Raw genomic sequence first — 17,131 nt, 5'->3', positions numbered from 1 at the left:
TACTATTCTTTTATTATTATTCTTATAAATATATATTATTTATATATATTCTTATATATTATATTCTTATAAATATATATTATTATTTATTCTTTATAAATAATACATTATTCAACAGGATTAATGTGAACAGTTAACTTTGTGCAACGATGACTCATCAAGCTGCACACTACAAGACACATAAGCTGTGTTTTTCCACATTGCATGTTACAAACACTTTCCTCTCTTTAACTTTAGAAATGTTAAATCAAAAACTTTGAGGTAAAATATTTCTGAATCCTGCGCTTTTTTGGGTCCAATGAGACAATTCTCAGGCCTAAACTTGTGTTCCCATGCCAACCACATCAGATATTAGACTCCCCTCACAGAGAGATCCACTATTCGTTGATAATGGACAGCTCCTATGTCCTTAGAAGTATATACGTCTAATATGGGGTAAACAGTCTCAGGCGGAAATATATATGTACCTCTAATGGCTCTCAAGATCGCCATTACTTTTAGACAAGTGTAATGCGCTCAGTCTCACCCTGAGCATATTTATCTTAGAGTTATGTCAGAATTCACTCAGAAAGGCTTTCAGATGAAATAGTCTGTGGCTAGAAAGTAGCAATGTGCTTAAAGCTTATTACATCTCATCTGTTCGGCATTTACGTTTTTCTCCTGAAATAAAATACCTCCCCAGAACATGGCTTTTTGGAGGATTAACAAACTACAATATGCAGTTTAAGTAGAAATATCAAGTATTTTCACAGGAAAATCTGTGTGGCCTCCAGGTGTTGAGATGTTATGTAATAGTTTCCTCACATGCTTGACAGTAAGAAGGTGAAGGTCAGTTTTGTGTCAGGAAAATATGATAGCATCACTATTTCCCTTCAGATAACAAATGATGTGCTGTATTCATGCTTGACTTTGGTCCAGCTAATAATCTGACATCCAGGGCGGAAAACAATTACTGTAATCTATCCTTGACTCGATGGACATAGGGATAGGTTGCTAAGGGACTTCTTGGTGAGATAAGGCAATGCAAGGACTTGTCTGAGATCACATCAAAGATGCCCAGAAAAAACAATAGACATGAAAATGAAAGGCAAAGCAAAATGAAAAAGAACTCAATGGTGTAGTTAATGATTATGTTCCTATAAAAAATATATACATGCACCTGTTTTCCAGGAATTAAGCTTCTGTGTGCAGAGTTTGTTGCCACATTTGTACAAAATAAAGTGTTTATAAAAAAACCTTTAAACCCCAAAACGTATACAGTAGAGGCAAGTTGATGAGCTCATCATAATGGGGATTCGAAGATCTTATTTGTACCCATGATTCTTTGCGGCTCAGTTAAGCAGTTATTTCCAAGATAGCATTAAAGGGGTCATATGGCGCGAATACGTGTTATTCTGTGTTTTGTTGTGTTATAAGTTGCTCATGCATGTATTAAACACATAAAATTGCAAAAATTAAAGTATCACAACAATATATGCATTCTTACTAAAAACGAATGCTCACCCAGACCTGCCTAAGACACCTCGTGTAACCACACCTCCACAAATCTATGTCAATCCGTGGTATGTTTTGACTTAGACCGCCCAAAGTTATACTCAAGTAAGATGGGCGTACCTGTCAGTAGAATTGCTTTGGAACCTGATGTTCCAAATATGGTAAGAGGCGTTACATTTCCGTCACAAGCTTGCAGTATTCGACCAATCACTACGCACTGGTTAACTGGCCTGTCATAGCACACATGGTTTTAGAGCGATGAGCTTTGTAAAAAATCTGCACGTTTCAGAGAGGCGGGGCAAAGAGAAGATACAAACATGATCGGCATGTGGAAAATGCAGCATTTTTTACCTTAAATCGTGTATACACATTACATTACATCTAAAACAAACGATAATATTCGTTTTTGGCGTGTCATATGACCCCTTTAAGATGGTGAAATTGCATATTTGTTGACAGGTGTTCTTCTTTTACATGAATTCGCATTTTAAAAGTAGTCTTATGCAGCGTATGCATAACAATACGTTGGCTTGCGTGTGAAGGCTCGAAAAAATGTAAAAAGACAAATTATCAATGTAACATGTCAATCACCGTAAAGAATATGAGGAAAGTTTTGAGGTTTGACAGGTAATGTAATGTAATCAAAGTAAACCTGGTCTTCACTGCCTTAATAGAATATTTTAGTATAAGCAATGCAAAATAGTCTATTTTAAGTCTCGTACATGAACCTATTAAAGTAACACTCACAATATTAATATGGAGTACACTTGTGCGAGTTCACCAACATCGATTGTTGCCGTATATCATCCAAGCCTTTGAGTGAATTACAAGCTGTGTAAATTGTTATTAATTTGTTCGTGGTTTTAATGAGTTGTCTTGCGCTTTTATGGCATGATGTCGGCATTATTGATAGTCTAGGACAGTCCGTGACTGCCGCGATATGCAGTCTCAAAACAGGACGAGGTAGCAAACCTGAAATAACTGATGGAAATACACGCTGAAACATCATTTGGGATAATACCTTGTGAAAAATGGCCTGCGTTTTAAAAACAGAATCTGTCACCATCGTTCTGGTATGAAGCCATTTGTGCCGTGGAACAGCGTGACTGCCAACGTTTTTGATTAATTACGTCTATTATGATTTTATGTGAATGCCTCTACTCAAGATTAGAATGATATAACATCTCGATGCACTCTTACGGCTGGTGTGTCATTCTTGCTTGCGAAAAGATAACAATTCTTTATTGCGTTGTACTAGAAAAAAAAGGTGTTTTAGTTGCTATTTCAAAACGTAATATTTCGCTTAAATTTGATGATGTGTATTCAGGTTAGTCACATGAAGAGCGTGTCATTTGTATCCCTCACATCACACGATTTATTCAGAATAAAATAAAAACAGGTGCCACAGCAAATTTTCTGTCCACAGAATAATCAGCAAAGCTTTTGGATCTGGGCGTTGCCATGTCAATAGCTTATTTAAATTTATGCTTAATAGGTTTATTTGAAGTCTTCTAGTGCTACAACTAAATAGGTTTTTCATTGGTTTTTATTTATTTACGGCGATAGGCTGATCCAGTGGGTGGTTAATGGATGAATAGTAATGAAGGAGAGCCTCCATTAGGAGCTATAGGATGTTTCTGTTCATAACCTTACATAAGAGGTACTAGGCGAATTAATCACCATTCTGAAATGGGATTCTTCAGATGTATGCGTGCATCAAAGTTCAGCAGAAAAAGAACCGCTGTTATATTAACTTGAATTTAAAGAAAGGTTCTGGCTGAATCATCAACATTTGCTGTATAATGTCAAATAACATAGGCAAATATATTTATTTTGTCTCTCAGTTTTATCAAATAAAAACATGGAAAGGAACGTATAAAAATCTAGCAAAATTACAAAGACTAGAATACTAACAATTTCACATTATATTAAGTGCAATGAGACCAGTGTTATAGAATCCCTTGCTGACCGTGTCTTATATTTTAACTTTCATGAAAGGGTACCCGAAAGAGACTGTTCGCATTGAGCAAACTCACAGAAATTATGTCTAATACTCGCAACTGGCTAAAAACGTAATTCCCTTTTAAAAAAAAACTGGTTTAAACAACTTTTCAGCTTGAATAATAAACAGATTTGTATTGAATAATTCATGTGCTGTATAGCCAGGATACAAGCTGCACATTTTTGCTTTAAACCCTCTGGAGCGCTAGCTTGGTCATTGTACCTTCAATATACCTGTTGGTTACTTAGTTTTAATTGTAGGATTTGTCAGAATTACAATATTTTTAGTGGTAATCATCAAAATGGCGTAAAATCTGAGCTTAACTTTTTTTGAACCTGGATCATTCGTTTAAGCTTGATGCCTTGAAATGATGATGCATATTGGATAGGCAATTTTTATTTCAGGGGATGGTACAGTATTACATCAAGATCTCATATTGACTTTGAATAGAACATTTGTTTATATACTAAGTATGATGAAATTTGGATATTAATTGTTTTTGTTCTGCTACATTTGAGGGTTTTTAATGTAAACTTGACATATCCTTTTATATAAAGTCCACATATATTCCATAATATAGCATACAGAATATAAGGGACTCTTGCATTGTTTTAATGATATCGACTGGTATTATGCTTTACCAAGTGCTTGCAATTTAAGTTACAAATGTTGGAACTCTGTTTCGTTTAACATATGTAAGGGTGGGCAAACATCTTATTTCATTTCATTCTTTTTTAAAGCTGTCTACATTTTGAAACTTAGATTGACTTGATCATTTGACTTGTTTCAGGAACCAGAGCCAATGTTGAATGTGCTCTTATATGGCTCTCTTCAGGTTTTCTGAAATGACACTTTTTTTTCACAGATTTACGGTTTTGAACCCCTATGTCTCCTGGTTCCCCCATTTATCATTTCCCGTCCATTTTATTGAAACAAACAAACATTAACAGCTCTGTGTAGAGACAAACAACTTCTTTAGACGCCTCTAATACACAGATTCAGCATTTCAAAATGATATAAAGGATATAGTTTACTGCGTTTTCCAAGTTTACAAATATGACTTAATTGAAAACACAAATGTCATGTAGTCATACATACAATTTATAAAAGCTCCAATGTTCCCCCCTTTAACTTAACTTTTACATTATTACATAAAGTTTGATGCAAATGCCAGATTTTATTTGGGTGTCAGTCTTTGCAAAACTGACGCGATGACCACAGGTATTGTTTCCATTGCTTTGCATACATTATGCATTTATCAGTTATTTGGTTTAATGACATGCACCATTTACACGGGTTACAAAGGAAAGGGGGCATTAATGCAAAGAAAGCATTTTCCACAATGTTTTCAAATATTCCGAATGTGCTACTATTATTATTACATTTCTTACAAGTCTTCTGTTCTGATGCGATGGGATACATGCTTGTCTAATTTATTAGCACAAACATCTTTCCTATTTATCAGCCTGCATGCCTTCCAGCCACACAAACCTCATTCTCCTGTAAGAAACTTTGTGGCCAAAAATCCCCCTCAAAGGCTTTAGATAAAGCATGCTCCACATCAGAGGTTGTCAACGGAACAGAAGTCCTGTCCCTCCAATCCTTTATTGATTTTCCTTTTTCATTCGATGGCCTTTATTCAACACATGGTCATATTTTTCCATTGGCAGAGCACTTTAAGAATTGTAGACACAACTATAATTTGCTGCTCTTATTCCTCATGCGCTTGATGATGGTTTCTTTTTCAATGCTGACAAATTTATTTAAAAATCTGTTTCACCTGATTTCATGTTTTTGTTCCGTTTTTCCTCTTTAACTAGTGAAAAGGTCTGTAGATTTCAAATCTAGAGGAGTAAAATTATTCCCTGGCAAAGACAACACCAACAAGTTTTCTATCTGTGAGTCTACCCTTTGTTACTATTTTATGGTAAATCTGTGTTGCTCGTTCAGAGTCAATTGCAGCAAACGGTGACCATGAGATCATTGCAATATCATCTGGTGCTGAAAAGTGTTCATCTACAAAATCATGAACTGAGTCGAGCTTCCGCAAATATCACGCAAGCGCAAGTTTCCAGGCAGTTTAATTTAACCCCCCACCGAGACTTATTTCCTCGAAAGCTTGAATGGCAGTTTACCGTAAAATTGCGATTTGTACACCATAATGAGAGAGTCACCTCGTGGCTCTTGGGATCTGCGTTCTGTTTCTGGGTCATAAATTTCAAGCATTTTTCAAACAACAAACTATTTTGTTCTGCCTCTCTTTAAAATCCGTCCGTAGCCAGAGCTTCTGAGGTTCAGTATTCTTAATTATGGTTTTATTTAAGTATAGGAAAAGATTAATCTAGAAATTAATAGACATCCACCATTTACGAGCATAATGCATTTAAGAATATCTTTAATTTGATTAAATAAGAGGGGCATGAAACTATAATGTATTTGCATGTTCCTGCCTTCATGCATATGTCTCGGTAACGTTTTTTAAATTGACGTTTTCTTTCAATGGCTTTCTAGTGCAAAGTTAAATCGATACATATTCAATTGTTAAAACAGTTGTGCTAGCATAGTCAGTTTTATAGATTAAAATCAATGTTCGGCTCTGGATGTGTTCATGTATCTTCATATAATTATATAAAAAGCTATAAAAAATTATAATGTAGATGTATGCTACTCATTCGCTTAAAAAAAAAAAAATAAATGGAGAAAAATTTGGGGCTGTTTATCAAAAAAGAGGATGCAAATCAGCAGAAACAATTACATCAGCTTGAGATAAACTCAACAGCATGTTCCCATTGACCAAATGTTTGAAAACCCTGCAATGATCTTCAACAATGTCATGTTTGTTTTAATTGACTCTCTTATTTTTGGACTTGCTTTGTGCTCTTCTTAATTTCCTTTCGGGGTATTTGCGTCGGTGTGCCATGTTTTCAGATTCATTTTTCATTGCTTTATTTGGGGACTGTTATCTGCTGATATTGCTTGCATGTCCAATCTCCCTACCATTTTCAAAGCAGCAGTATACACCTGTCCATAACACAACACAGTGAGGATGGTTGTGTGAGACGAATTTACCCGTTGTGAACATTATCAAGGTAGATTGCAGCTGTCAAAAACAGAAAACATCCCCTGCACATTATTTTTCTCCTATTATGCATACTGTGAATAGAGCATTGTGCGCGGCTCCATAAACGCAGGCGTTCTCAATTCTTTGTGTGAAACTAGCTTTTTACTTTCATAGGTTCCCAGGGTATTTGAACCAGTGTGACACATTACACATGGAGGTGAAAACACATGGCGGCTTAAATGTACAGACTGCACACGGTTTAGCACTTGTGGAACGGATGGGTCAGGGTTTATATTTTCCTCAAACTCACAGGACAGGCAATGAAACCGCAAAAGAAGCTTATACAGCCGTCTGCTTCTGGTTCAGTTTGCCTTTGAATATTTTGCTACGGACCTGGTTAGAATTTGGAGACCCACACACGTTCTCTATACTTAAAACTTATTGTTAGAAGTGAGCCAGACGTGCAGCTTTGGAGTGAGGGGTCTTTTGTTAGACCTTAAATGGAGCTGGATATAATGGTTTTAAGGACTCCTGGCACAGTGTCGTTCATAGATACCTATTAAAACTGAACTGTGTGCTACAAATGTGCTGCTTGCATGTCAAGTACCTATAACAGCTAATAGCAGATATTTTTACATTAGGTTACATATGCTTGTAAAATACCTCAAGTTGTTTTTTGTTAATGTTAATCAACTTGTTGTTAAGTTGCTGTGTATCAAAGTACAAACAGCTGATATATAACGTCTTTGGCTATAACAAAACAAAAAAAGGAAATATGTTGTCAAACTCGATTAATACATTGAGGAAATGCATGTGGCTGCATGTTCAGTCAATTGTTACCTTGCTTGCTCTGTGTGTGTATTTACCGAACACCTCATATTCCGATTGCATGATGGCGTAGATGAGTTGCAAGGAAGAGCATGAAGCTATTGTGTGCAAAACTAACCAAAGCTTGCTGTGTTTTATTTGTTAACTATTAATGCATAAATACAGGCTGTTTCTGCTCTTGGAAATGCATAATGTTTTATTTGAAAACAATGCAATAAAGCATATTTGTATGATCCTTATTTATAAGATTACATAGACTTAGACTTGATCTTGTCGAAGGTGAATTATGTTGGTAATGTCATTTTTCTGTTTACCAATCAGCTCCCATCGAAAAGCAAGGAGAAGTTAGTTAGGCACTAGTGTGTATTGAATCTGTGACTGTTCTTGCAGATGAATGTGTGAGATACAGTGTCAAGAGAGTGTTTCATCAAAAGCATGTGTGGGAATGTATTTGTCTGTGTGAATTAGATGGAAACACAAATCGAGAGAGAGGCGCAGAGGGTAAGTTGGAGGCAATGTGGATAACAGGTCTCACAGATAGTCCTGGCTCTCTGACTTCTGGTTGAGCTCTGAAAGCCCCGTGGGTTTCATACTCAACTAACGGTGAATGTGAGAAATAAGGCAACTTTTATAGAGCGGGATCTTTCTTGAAAATGCACTAAAATAAGCTAAAACTTCTGGCCTAAATCTCTCGGGCTGATGGATGGTGAAAACTCCAGCATGATGCTGTGGCTCAGAGCCCATTAGAACAGAACCACAAGTTAAACTCCCGTGACCTCGACACATTTTTTCACATGGCCAGTCGGGTCCTTTTAGTTTTTCTTGCGTCAACAACATTCTGACATTTCAAAGGACTCTGTTTTAATGTATGAAGTGTTGGGGAATGCAGGCCTGGCTCCAGATATGAGATGAAAGGTGGGCTAAGTGATTTTCCAGGTGGGCCGAAGGGGGTTACTATATATATATTTTGCCTCTAACTAATTACTATATACAAACTATTTTCAAAAGAGCTTTTTAAATAATTCTTATGTCTAGTATTAAGATTGAATGACGTTTTTATTATAACATTCTTATGAATATATTTTCTTTTTTTACCCCACAACAGATCGATTTAGTAACTTTAGATCTGATGAAACATAAAAAATTTGCTATTCATATCACTATAATATTCACAGCATCTGTCACACAGTTAAACACTATTCTCTGTAAAGCCTATTTGGGAAAACAATGTTTGTAAAGCTAAATTTAATTTATATTTATATAACGAACAGATATAATGGCTATAATGGTCAAATGCTTATAGGTGAAGAAATTAAGTAAATTTGTATCATTATGTAGATTAAAACCAATTAATTGAATTTAATTGAAGCAGATAACATACAAAATGTGTGATTCTTTTGTCTCTTATTAAGCTTTATCAACGCAATATCATATAAGAAGATATAAATCAAACAAAATGTTTTAAATTTAGCATCGCTATTAAATTTTGGCCCTTCTTAAAATTCATTAGTTTTAGGTATAACTGCAATAAAGACATTTCAACAAATTTCATCACTAGAGGTGAAGGAATTACATCAGACTAAAACTGATCACAAATTCAATCAGGAAAGTAAATGGACCAATGGAAATCATGACTAATTGACATTGAAAATAAAAGAAAATTGAGAAAATCACAAACCGTTTTTATGAGACAAGGAAAGAGCGTTGTCTTGCAACACAGATTTCTTAATTTGACTTGAGAGTCTGCCATTTCGGGCATTTAAATTACCTTTTAAGTGGCTTTTTAACAGAACTGGTTCATTTCCAAAATCGGCAGAATTTGATCAAGCTTTCTCCAAGAAGATAAACAGTAAGATATCAGTCAGTCCCCAAGACGATATCTGCTCTTCAGTCATTGAATGCTTCATTACGCAGTAAGATTTGGTACAAAAATTGTTTATATGCTTTTGTAGACAACATTGCTGAAAAGGTTACCTAAAATAAAAAATTCTTGCTTTGGATTTACAGCGTTACAATAATCACTGTGTGAAGAAAGAACTCGATTCGAAACATACATACTCTTTACCAGTTTAAATATGTAGAAAATGAAAGTTAAAGTAATATTAGGACTCAAAGCGCTACAATGTTTTTGTTCGTTTTTCCAAGCACAAGAAATGTAATCTAAAGCCTACACATTTCTGTGAAGATTGTCCTTCCAAGTTTCTAGTACTCCCACTCTGAAAGATATTATTTGAGGTTTATCCACGTTTGCATGTATCAGTCTACATCGTTCATCATCACTTTTTGTTGCTGGTTGTTGATCTGTTTGTTTATGGCCATTTTAAGAAAAGCATCTTTATTTAAATGGGTGGTAGGACTGACATGCATGAAAGAATGGACAAAAAGACAACATCAGCAGTGTCTCACATGACTGACATTCATCAGAAACACTTTCCTTTCGTCTCAGCTCACACCATGGTAATTTCTTTGTGTAGTTGTTGTTATTTGCTGTTGTCACCATTGATAGGAGTCCACATTCATCACATCCTGGAGTTTTCTATTCCGTTAAACTCGGGCAAGTCGACTTGCGACTTTTCAGATATTTTCAGCATCCTATTTGTAGAGCAAGGAAGTTAGATATGAAACGGTCATTTTCAAAGTTAGCTTAGCAACATGCTAACATGACACCAATGGAATCAGTATGGAGGAAAATTTGCTTTATAAATTTCTTTGTTCTGTTGAACACAAAAGAAGATATTTTGAACAATTCTGGGGCACCTGACTACCATTATATTTGTCTTAGTCAAAGGTAGCCAAGAACTGTTTGGTCATAAGCACGTTCTTTCAAATATCTGTCACTGTGTTCATCAGAACTCGAGTGAAAGTAATTGATGGGAGGATTTTTATTTTGGGCTGAACTGTCCCTTTAAATGTCTGCTGGATGCACACCACACAGCAGATGTTTTCAACTCTTTACTCCAGAGTTAGAGTTACTGAAAGCTACTGTTCCTTATTAAATTGTCTCAAGAATCAAACGTTTTGGGCGACACAGTTTAGCGAATCCAAGCAGACCTACTTTAAAAAGTAGTAATTATAAGTACACCGAGGGAGATTTAAGTTTCATTGTTTGCATTTTCATTTGAGAGACGTTGCAGATTCATTAAAAGGTAGGACTGCATATGAAAGTTTGTCTTCAATGCAGTGAAGCTCATTTGAATTCGAATGTTGATGATGGTTTGCATTTCTTCATTATCCTGAGACCCACTATGATGAGTCTTTGTTTCGATCAGCAGATTTTAACAGCGTGCTTAAGTGCAATATTAATTACGCACTCATTTCATCACCCTTTACACTTAAAGGTGTCTGTGTAATGGGTTGAATTTTAAGTCACATTCACTCAGTCAGAAAATGAGATGTGACACAGCTCTTATAGCCCCAAATGGAACGCTATCAAAATGACTCATCTTCAAACCGGTCACATGGACCATGTCTTCCACTCCAACCTTCACTTTCATACCTTTTTAAAAACTAGATTGCACATAATTTCCAAAGACCCCAAGAACTTTAAGTAGCTTTCCAGGAGAAACTCCATTAGACAGATTCTCGAACAGTTTAGTAACTTGCTTTAATAGCTTTAAAAACACTTTTCTCGTCCGAGATATTACACTTAACATGCTTATCATTTGTTAATATGCATTGCAATATAAAATTGTACTGAATCTTTGATGTTTGTATTTTCTAAGAGCATTTAATACGCGTGAACTGCTGATCTGCATTGCACACCTTGGAGATGCTATTTTTAAGTATTACCGAATAAAGAGTTTTTTTGAAGCGTTGCCAAAAAAGACATTTTCTTGAGTCAGCGGTTTTTTCCAGCGTATTGGCTATTGTGTCATCTTTAATCTTCTTTTAAGAGCACAGATAATAAAGTGCACCATTCATTTCACGGATATAACTGTTAATACCGTCTGGGATTTCGGCAGTATACAAGATATTCCACTCTCACTGAGCGATAACAACGGCGACACATTTGTGATGAGGTGTTAGCGGTCATCAATTAGACGGTTTGGAGCTGTGTGCTTTTATGTGTGTGTGTGTGTTTGTGTGTGCATGTGTAAGTTCCAACTCGTATTGCTAATGTTATGTCCTGTACACAGTCAGCAGATTTGTTAAGCCGTTTGCATGAGGCTTGCATGACAAAAATGTCTTTAGATGTTTGTCAATATGTGTATCTAACGGCAAACTGTGCTCTGAATTCACAGTAAATGAAGGAGGCATCAAACAAGCATCCAACTCCTGTCCAGACCCTGGAGAGCCTGAGAATGGCAAGCGAATCGGCAACGACTTTAGGTAACTACCCTTAGGTACTGCGTGCCTCCAACGGGCTCCCAGAAAGACGAATATTGAAGCGGCTCAAACGAGTGACCTTTATCATCTCGAACTGAGAAGAATCTTTAGATACGGTGCTTCAAGATTGACGCCTGTCATTAATATTACAACACCTGAATATCTTACAGTCCTCTTTTTAGCATTCCCAGAGAATATAAAACAGGTTCTCCACCAAATCCCTCTTCAACACAACCTCTAATGTCATGCTAATACAAGCTCCACAGGGAAGCTGACAGTATGCGTATGGAACGCGGCTTTGCGGGCAATTAGGGCCAGTGGATTCAATATGTGACACTGATGTTATTCAGGGCTTGTGTGGAACGTGGCTTTAGCGTTCCATTAGCTACTGGAGCGTTTGGTATTAGCAAGCCGCGATGAAATGGGCACCAGCCGGGTATCCCGCGGTAGTTTGCTGTATCCTCAGATGAAAGCATGTGAATGTCACGTTGGTTTTTCTTGAGTGCTGTCAAATGCCCAATTGAAGAACGGAGAAAGCATTCGACTAGATTTTAAAGTGTATCAAGAAGCACCACAGTATCGATTGTTTTAGCGAGAAAGATAAGGCGCTCTTTTATATCCTTTTATCCATCTATTTATCTACCTTTCCAAAATGTTGCATTGCTTTCCTCTTGAACCCTTTGGTGTATGAGTGATGTGTGGGTCCAGAAGAACTTCCTGGTTCAGTTTTTAACACTAAACAAACTAGAATACGACCAAAAGATCATTTATAACGAATCAAAAAGTTAAACCAACGTTGCACTTACGTTACCTATATAAGATTTAACTACGTAAGATTTCAATATGTATGCTTGTAGACCAGTGTTCATATCTTGCGAAGTGGTCAGGGCTGTTGGATAATGAAATCTGATTTGTTTGTCCTGTTTGCATGTGTGTACATGTGTCCTGATCTCTTTTTCCACAGTATTGGCGCCACTTCCGAATTCACCTGTGATGAAGATCATGTTCTTCAGGGCTCCAAGAGCATCACCTGTCAGAGAGTTGCTGAGGTGTTTGCAGCATGGAGTGACCACAGACCTGCATGCAGAGGTGAGTCCATTATAGTCTTGCTAACTGAAGCAGATATTTTGCAATGCATGCACAAGTCAGACTGATGTTGGGTTTGTTGAGTTATTTACTGTATGTTCGGCAGCATCAACCACTTACACTGCTAAAACACTTCCTTCTGAGGTGGTAAGCTAATATGTTCTCATGGTTTAAGAACGACTCTGCTGGGAGACCAGCTGGTCCAACACAAACTTGGCCAGAATGGGAGGCCAGCCAAAATCACACAAAACCCACATCATCTTTTTATAGGTCTTATTTCAACATTATGAATGTGGGTCAGCCTTTGAAATGTTTGATCTGAATACTTAGCAGGATGAATTGCTAGAAGGGGTAAGTTAGGGTTATATTAATTAATTTCAAGAGACTCCGAAGTCTTCTTGTGACATGCTTACTAATCAACCTTTTTTCTGGTAGATCTGATAGTATTGCCATGGCAACCACTAAAATTCAGGACAGAATTTAACATGCCAGCAGTGACTGTCTGTCTCTTCACACAGCTCTAATGGCTTTAAGTGTCAGTTGGTCGCCTTGGGCAAACAAAGAGAAATTGAACTCCATCATTCAGGAGGACACTTTAATTATGCAGAGTTAGCTCAAAATAAAACGGAGTAACATGGACAACTTGTTATGCTAGCGGCTTTTAGGGATCATTTACCTGTTTGGTGTGGCTTTAATGGCTCATTTTATTCACCTTTATTCATTCCGAATAGATTTTTTTGAAAATCAGTCTTCACAAGTTTCCATTTAGGCTGAAGAGTAGATTTTGCCCTTAAAGGGACAGTCCAGCAACAAAAAAAAATGGGTCATTATTTACTCCCCCTCGAGTTTCATATCTGTATACATTTCTTTGTTCTGATGAACAGGGAGATAAATGTTTGAAAGAATGCTTGTAACCAAAGAGTTCTTGGCCACCATTGACACCAACACCACAGTAGCAAAAAAAATTCAATGGGAGACAAAAGTGCACCAGAAATGTTTCCTTCCCTACATTCTTCAAAATATCTTCTTTTGTGTTTAACAGATTTATAAAGCATTTTCCCCACTATGTAAGTCAATGGTGGCCAAGAATTGTTTGGTTACAAGCATTCTTCCAAACACCTTTCATTTTGTGTTCATCAGAACAAAGAATTTGATACAGATTTGGAACAACTCGAGGGTGAGGAAATGAAGACAGAATTTTCATTTTTGGGTGAACTCTCCCTTTAATGATAATTTTTATTTGAGAGGGTATTGTTATCGTTTGTTGCTTTATTTATTAATTGCAGTATTCTAATTGAATCTGTTTGGTTTCCATGAACACATACATTAATGACATGTCACAGCATTAGAAATGTGTTGCTCTTCGCATTTGTAATGACCCTAAGTGGCCACTAGTGGAAATCATTGTTTCAATTCATCCGTTGAACTTGATTTAATTTGGTGCTGTATTATAGCCAACAAATTTGTGATGTATTAATTCCAGTTTATCCAGGTGTTACATGTGTGGAGACAGTGCTGCACCATAATTAAATAGAATCATTTTCATCCTTATCAAACACAAACACGCCGTCATTCTATATAAGTGAGTTTTACACGAGTGAGAGTTAATATAGAATTAACTTTTTACGTGGCGAAATCAACATGCTATTACCACCCACATAAAGCAGATGGGTAAACCGATTTTTACATAAAAAACTGTCTAGTTTTCTAGAAATCATGGGAGCTGTAATTTATCAAATAATAGAGAAGACTGTTATACCTGGGCATATATCTAAATGATCGGTGTAGTGGTACACACTCGCAGCATTTTGAAGAACCGATTCAGGTGTTTGAATCGCAGTGGTGGAGCGATGTTGTACACCCAGTTAAGTACGCCAGATAGCAGTATACTGTTATATCCGCCATAATGTAACATTCATATCCAGTTTGCAAACCGACTGGTTGCACCCTGCGCATTGTGCTCAGCATTTATTTGTGGGGCGTGTTTGCACTGTTGCCCAATTTGCATAATTTCTGTGATTCAGTTGCTAAACAATGCAAACCATGCGTGTAAAAACAAAGAATTTTATAAACACAAAATCCTATCAGCGAGCACAATGTTTTTTTAAATAGAAATCCTGTAAGTCACATTTGTGCTCATACATGACAAAGCAGGCACACAAAGGTTCCAGGTGGGCCTTCAAAAACAGCCAAATTTTGCATGGTGGAGGGCCAGGGGTTATTATGTTTGAGGGTTTACTTACAATGTGTGCTTTTTGCTAAAATTCCAAAAATGTATTAGTAGGCAATGGTTATGAATATGGACGACATTGTACTTAAAAAGGTGGTTGTATTTATGAGTTTTATTTGTTTTTTGCATAATACTGAAAGGATTTTAGGGCAAGGCCATGCAGAAAACAGCAGGGAAACTGTGGTCGAGGTTTAATGGTGTAATTGATCATTCCGGGTGGCAATTGTTTTTTAGTTCACCCTGTTCCAATGTCTTAGAGACGCCTAATCTTTATGCTCGGTGCTGACTTAGCCCCTTTTCTCTCTGGAGGTCGGTTTCAAAGTCAGGAAAGGTAAAACACCAAATATAGCTGGAAAAACAAAGGATACAAAAAGTTGATCGTTTATCTGGTGCGCTGGCCAATTACCTTGATGATTAGAACTGAAAGCTTATCTGAATGCCAGCTCCCTTGGAAAGCAATTCTCGATTAAAAGATTCGATAACATTCAAGTCACATTTGGCAGTCGTTCCAGCGTGCATTTAGGCGGAAGAGAAATATCTCTTAATGATCTATGCGAAGCTTTGTGTAAAGAATGCAAATCAAACACGAAGAATTTATATCCTCGCAGATTTACCTAGAGGGTGCGCCAGAGAGCGTCAGATGCAGTTTTGGGTGTGGCTGTTTGAACTGTGGTCCTAGTCTACTTTTTATACTAACTGTCTTTGGCTTCACCTGTAAACAAATGTCTTGAACACGGTGAGTTCTTGTCATTGTTGTATGTAGCTGTAATAAAAAGTGACAGGTTATCGTTGACCAGGTAATGAACTGTTTGCTCACCCTGTGCCTTAATTTTATAGATAATTTCTTTCTAACCACTTTGCTAGAAGGGAGAGCGCCAAGCCAAGGCCATTCATTTAGCAGGCCGTAATTGAGCTGTCAGCGAGGCGCAAGCATGCGCAGACATACGTCACTGTAAGAACTGATGTTGCGTGCTGGACCGCTTCCTCGGGCGCTTAAATCTCCGGCTTGTCCATAAGTCGTTGTCGCTAGCATGTAAGACAGAAACACAGCGACAGGGATGACAGCAGCGATGGACTTTTGAAGTGTTTATGGAAACACTTTGTGAGAGTGTTGTAGCTCTTAGCTTCTTAGCCCAGGAGAGAGATGGGAAGGACTTGAAGATTAAGGAGATTGTAGTGTAAGAAGAGAAACCGAACAAATAACCAAGAACCAAAGAGAGGTCAGATTGAAAGAGTGAAGGGTGATGCGATAACCACCAGCTTGCAGTCAAAAATGGAAATAATCCTGTGTGATACTGGAGGAACTGATGAGCACCTGCAGTTATCTGGACAGCTGTCTTCTTCATTGGGGGTCCGCACGCTCACAGAACACGGGCACCCACCGCGCAGACTAACAAAATGGATCCCCCTTACTTTCACAAACTCGACAACCCAGAAAATCTCACACTACATGGATGAGCAGTGTGTATCTGGATGTGTCCGGACTGTCAGGACACGGTTACACTGTGTCTTTACTTTTCTCATGGACATACATGTGAGGTTAAGGAATCATCTCACTGCGGGACCCTGACCTTTAGATCTCTGCTAAATCACTCCCTTCATGTCACCTGACCGCCTCTTTGTTCCTGCGGCTACAGACTGCAAAAACTAATTGAGAAGATGCCACATGAAATCATGCAGAAAATTGCCTTGATCTATATTTTCATGACGTCCCATGGGGTCTGGGACTCTGGTTAATCATAAATTTCAATTTATCCATTTATGGAGCCCCACACCTCACAATCGTATTGTGGCTTCGTGTCGTTTTGATGGGTCTTCGGAATATAATAGGTGAACCTGTTATTCTGTGAAATTTGCATGTATTTACAACAATGCATATTGTTACAACAATAATGTGTTTCGGAAATAAGAGGTGTTAACAAATTGCATTCAGTGTTTTCTTTTAGTAAGGATAAATATGTGACCCTGGACAACAAAACTAGTCTTATAGGTCAATTTTTCGAAATTGAGATATTTACATAATCTGAAAGCTGAATAATTAGGCTTTCTCTTGATTTCATGAGTTGTTGGTGAGGATACATACGTTTATAATTTTGGAATCTGA

The 17,131-nt window shown here is 37.2% G+C and overlaps 1 protein-coding gene across 3 annotated transcripts in view; it reads left to right on the top strand.

Annotated features, from left to right (window-relative positions):
* The window catches only part of csmd3b (CUB and Sushi multiple domains 3b), a 347,235-nt gene that overhangs the window by 175,589 nt on the left and 154,515 nt on the right, over window positions 1-17,131 (top strand). For all 3 annotated transcript variants that reach the window (XM_056741016.1, XM_056741014.1, XM_056741013.1), the window contains exons 7-9: window positions 5,317-5,394; window positions 11,627-11,714; window positions 12,676-12,800. In XM_056741016.1, the coding sequence (XP_056596994.1) occupies window positions 5,317-5,394; window positions 11,627-11,714; window positions 12,676-12,800 (291 nt within the window). The remainder of the gene's footprint in view (window positions 1-5,316; window positions 5,395-11,626; window positions 11,715-12,675; window positions 12,801-17,131) is intronic.

This window comes from Triplophysa dalaica, chromosome 25, assembly GCF_015846415.1.
Source record: "Triplophysa dalaica isolate WHDGS20190420 chromosome 25, ASM1584641v1, whole genome shotgun sequence".
Classification (NCBI taxonomy): Eukaryota; Metazoa; Chordata; class Actinopteri; order Cypriniformes; family Nemacheilidae; genus Triplophysa; species Triplophysa dalaica.
This window is presented reverse-complemented; position numbering and strand designations above follow the sequence as displayed.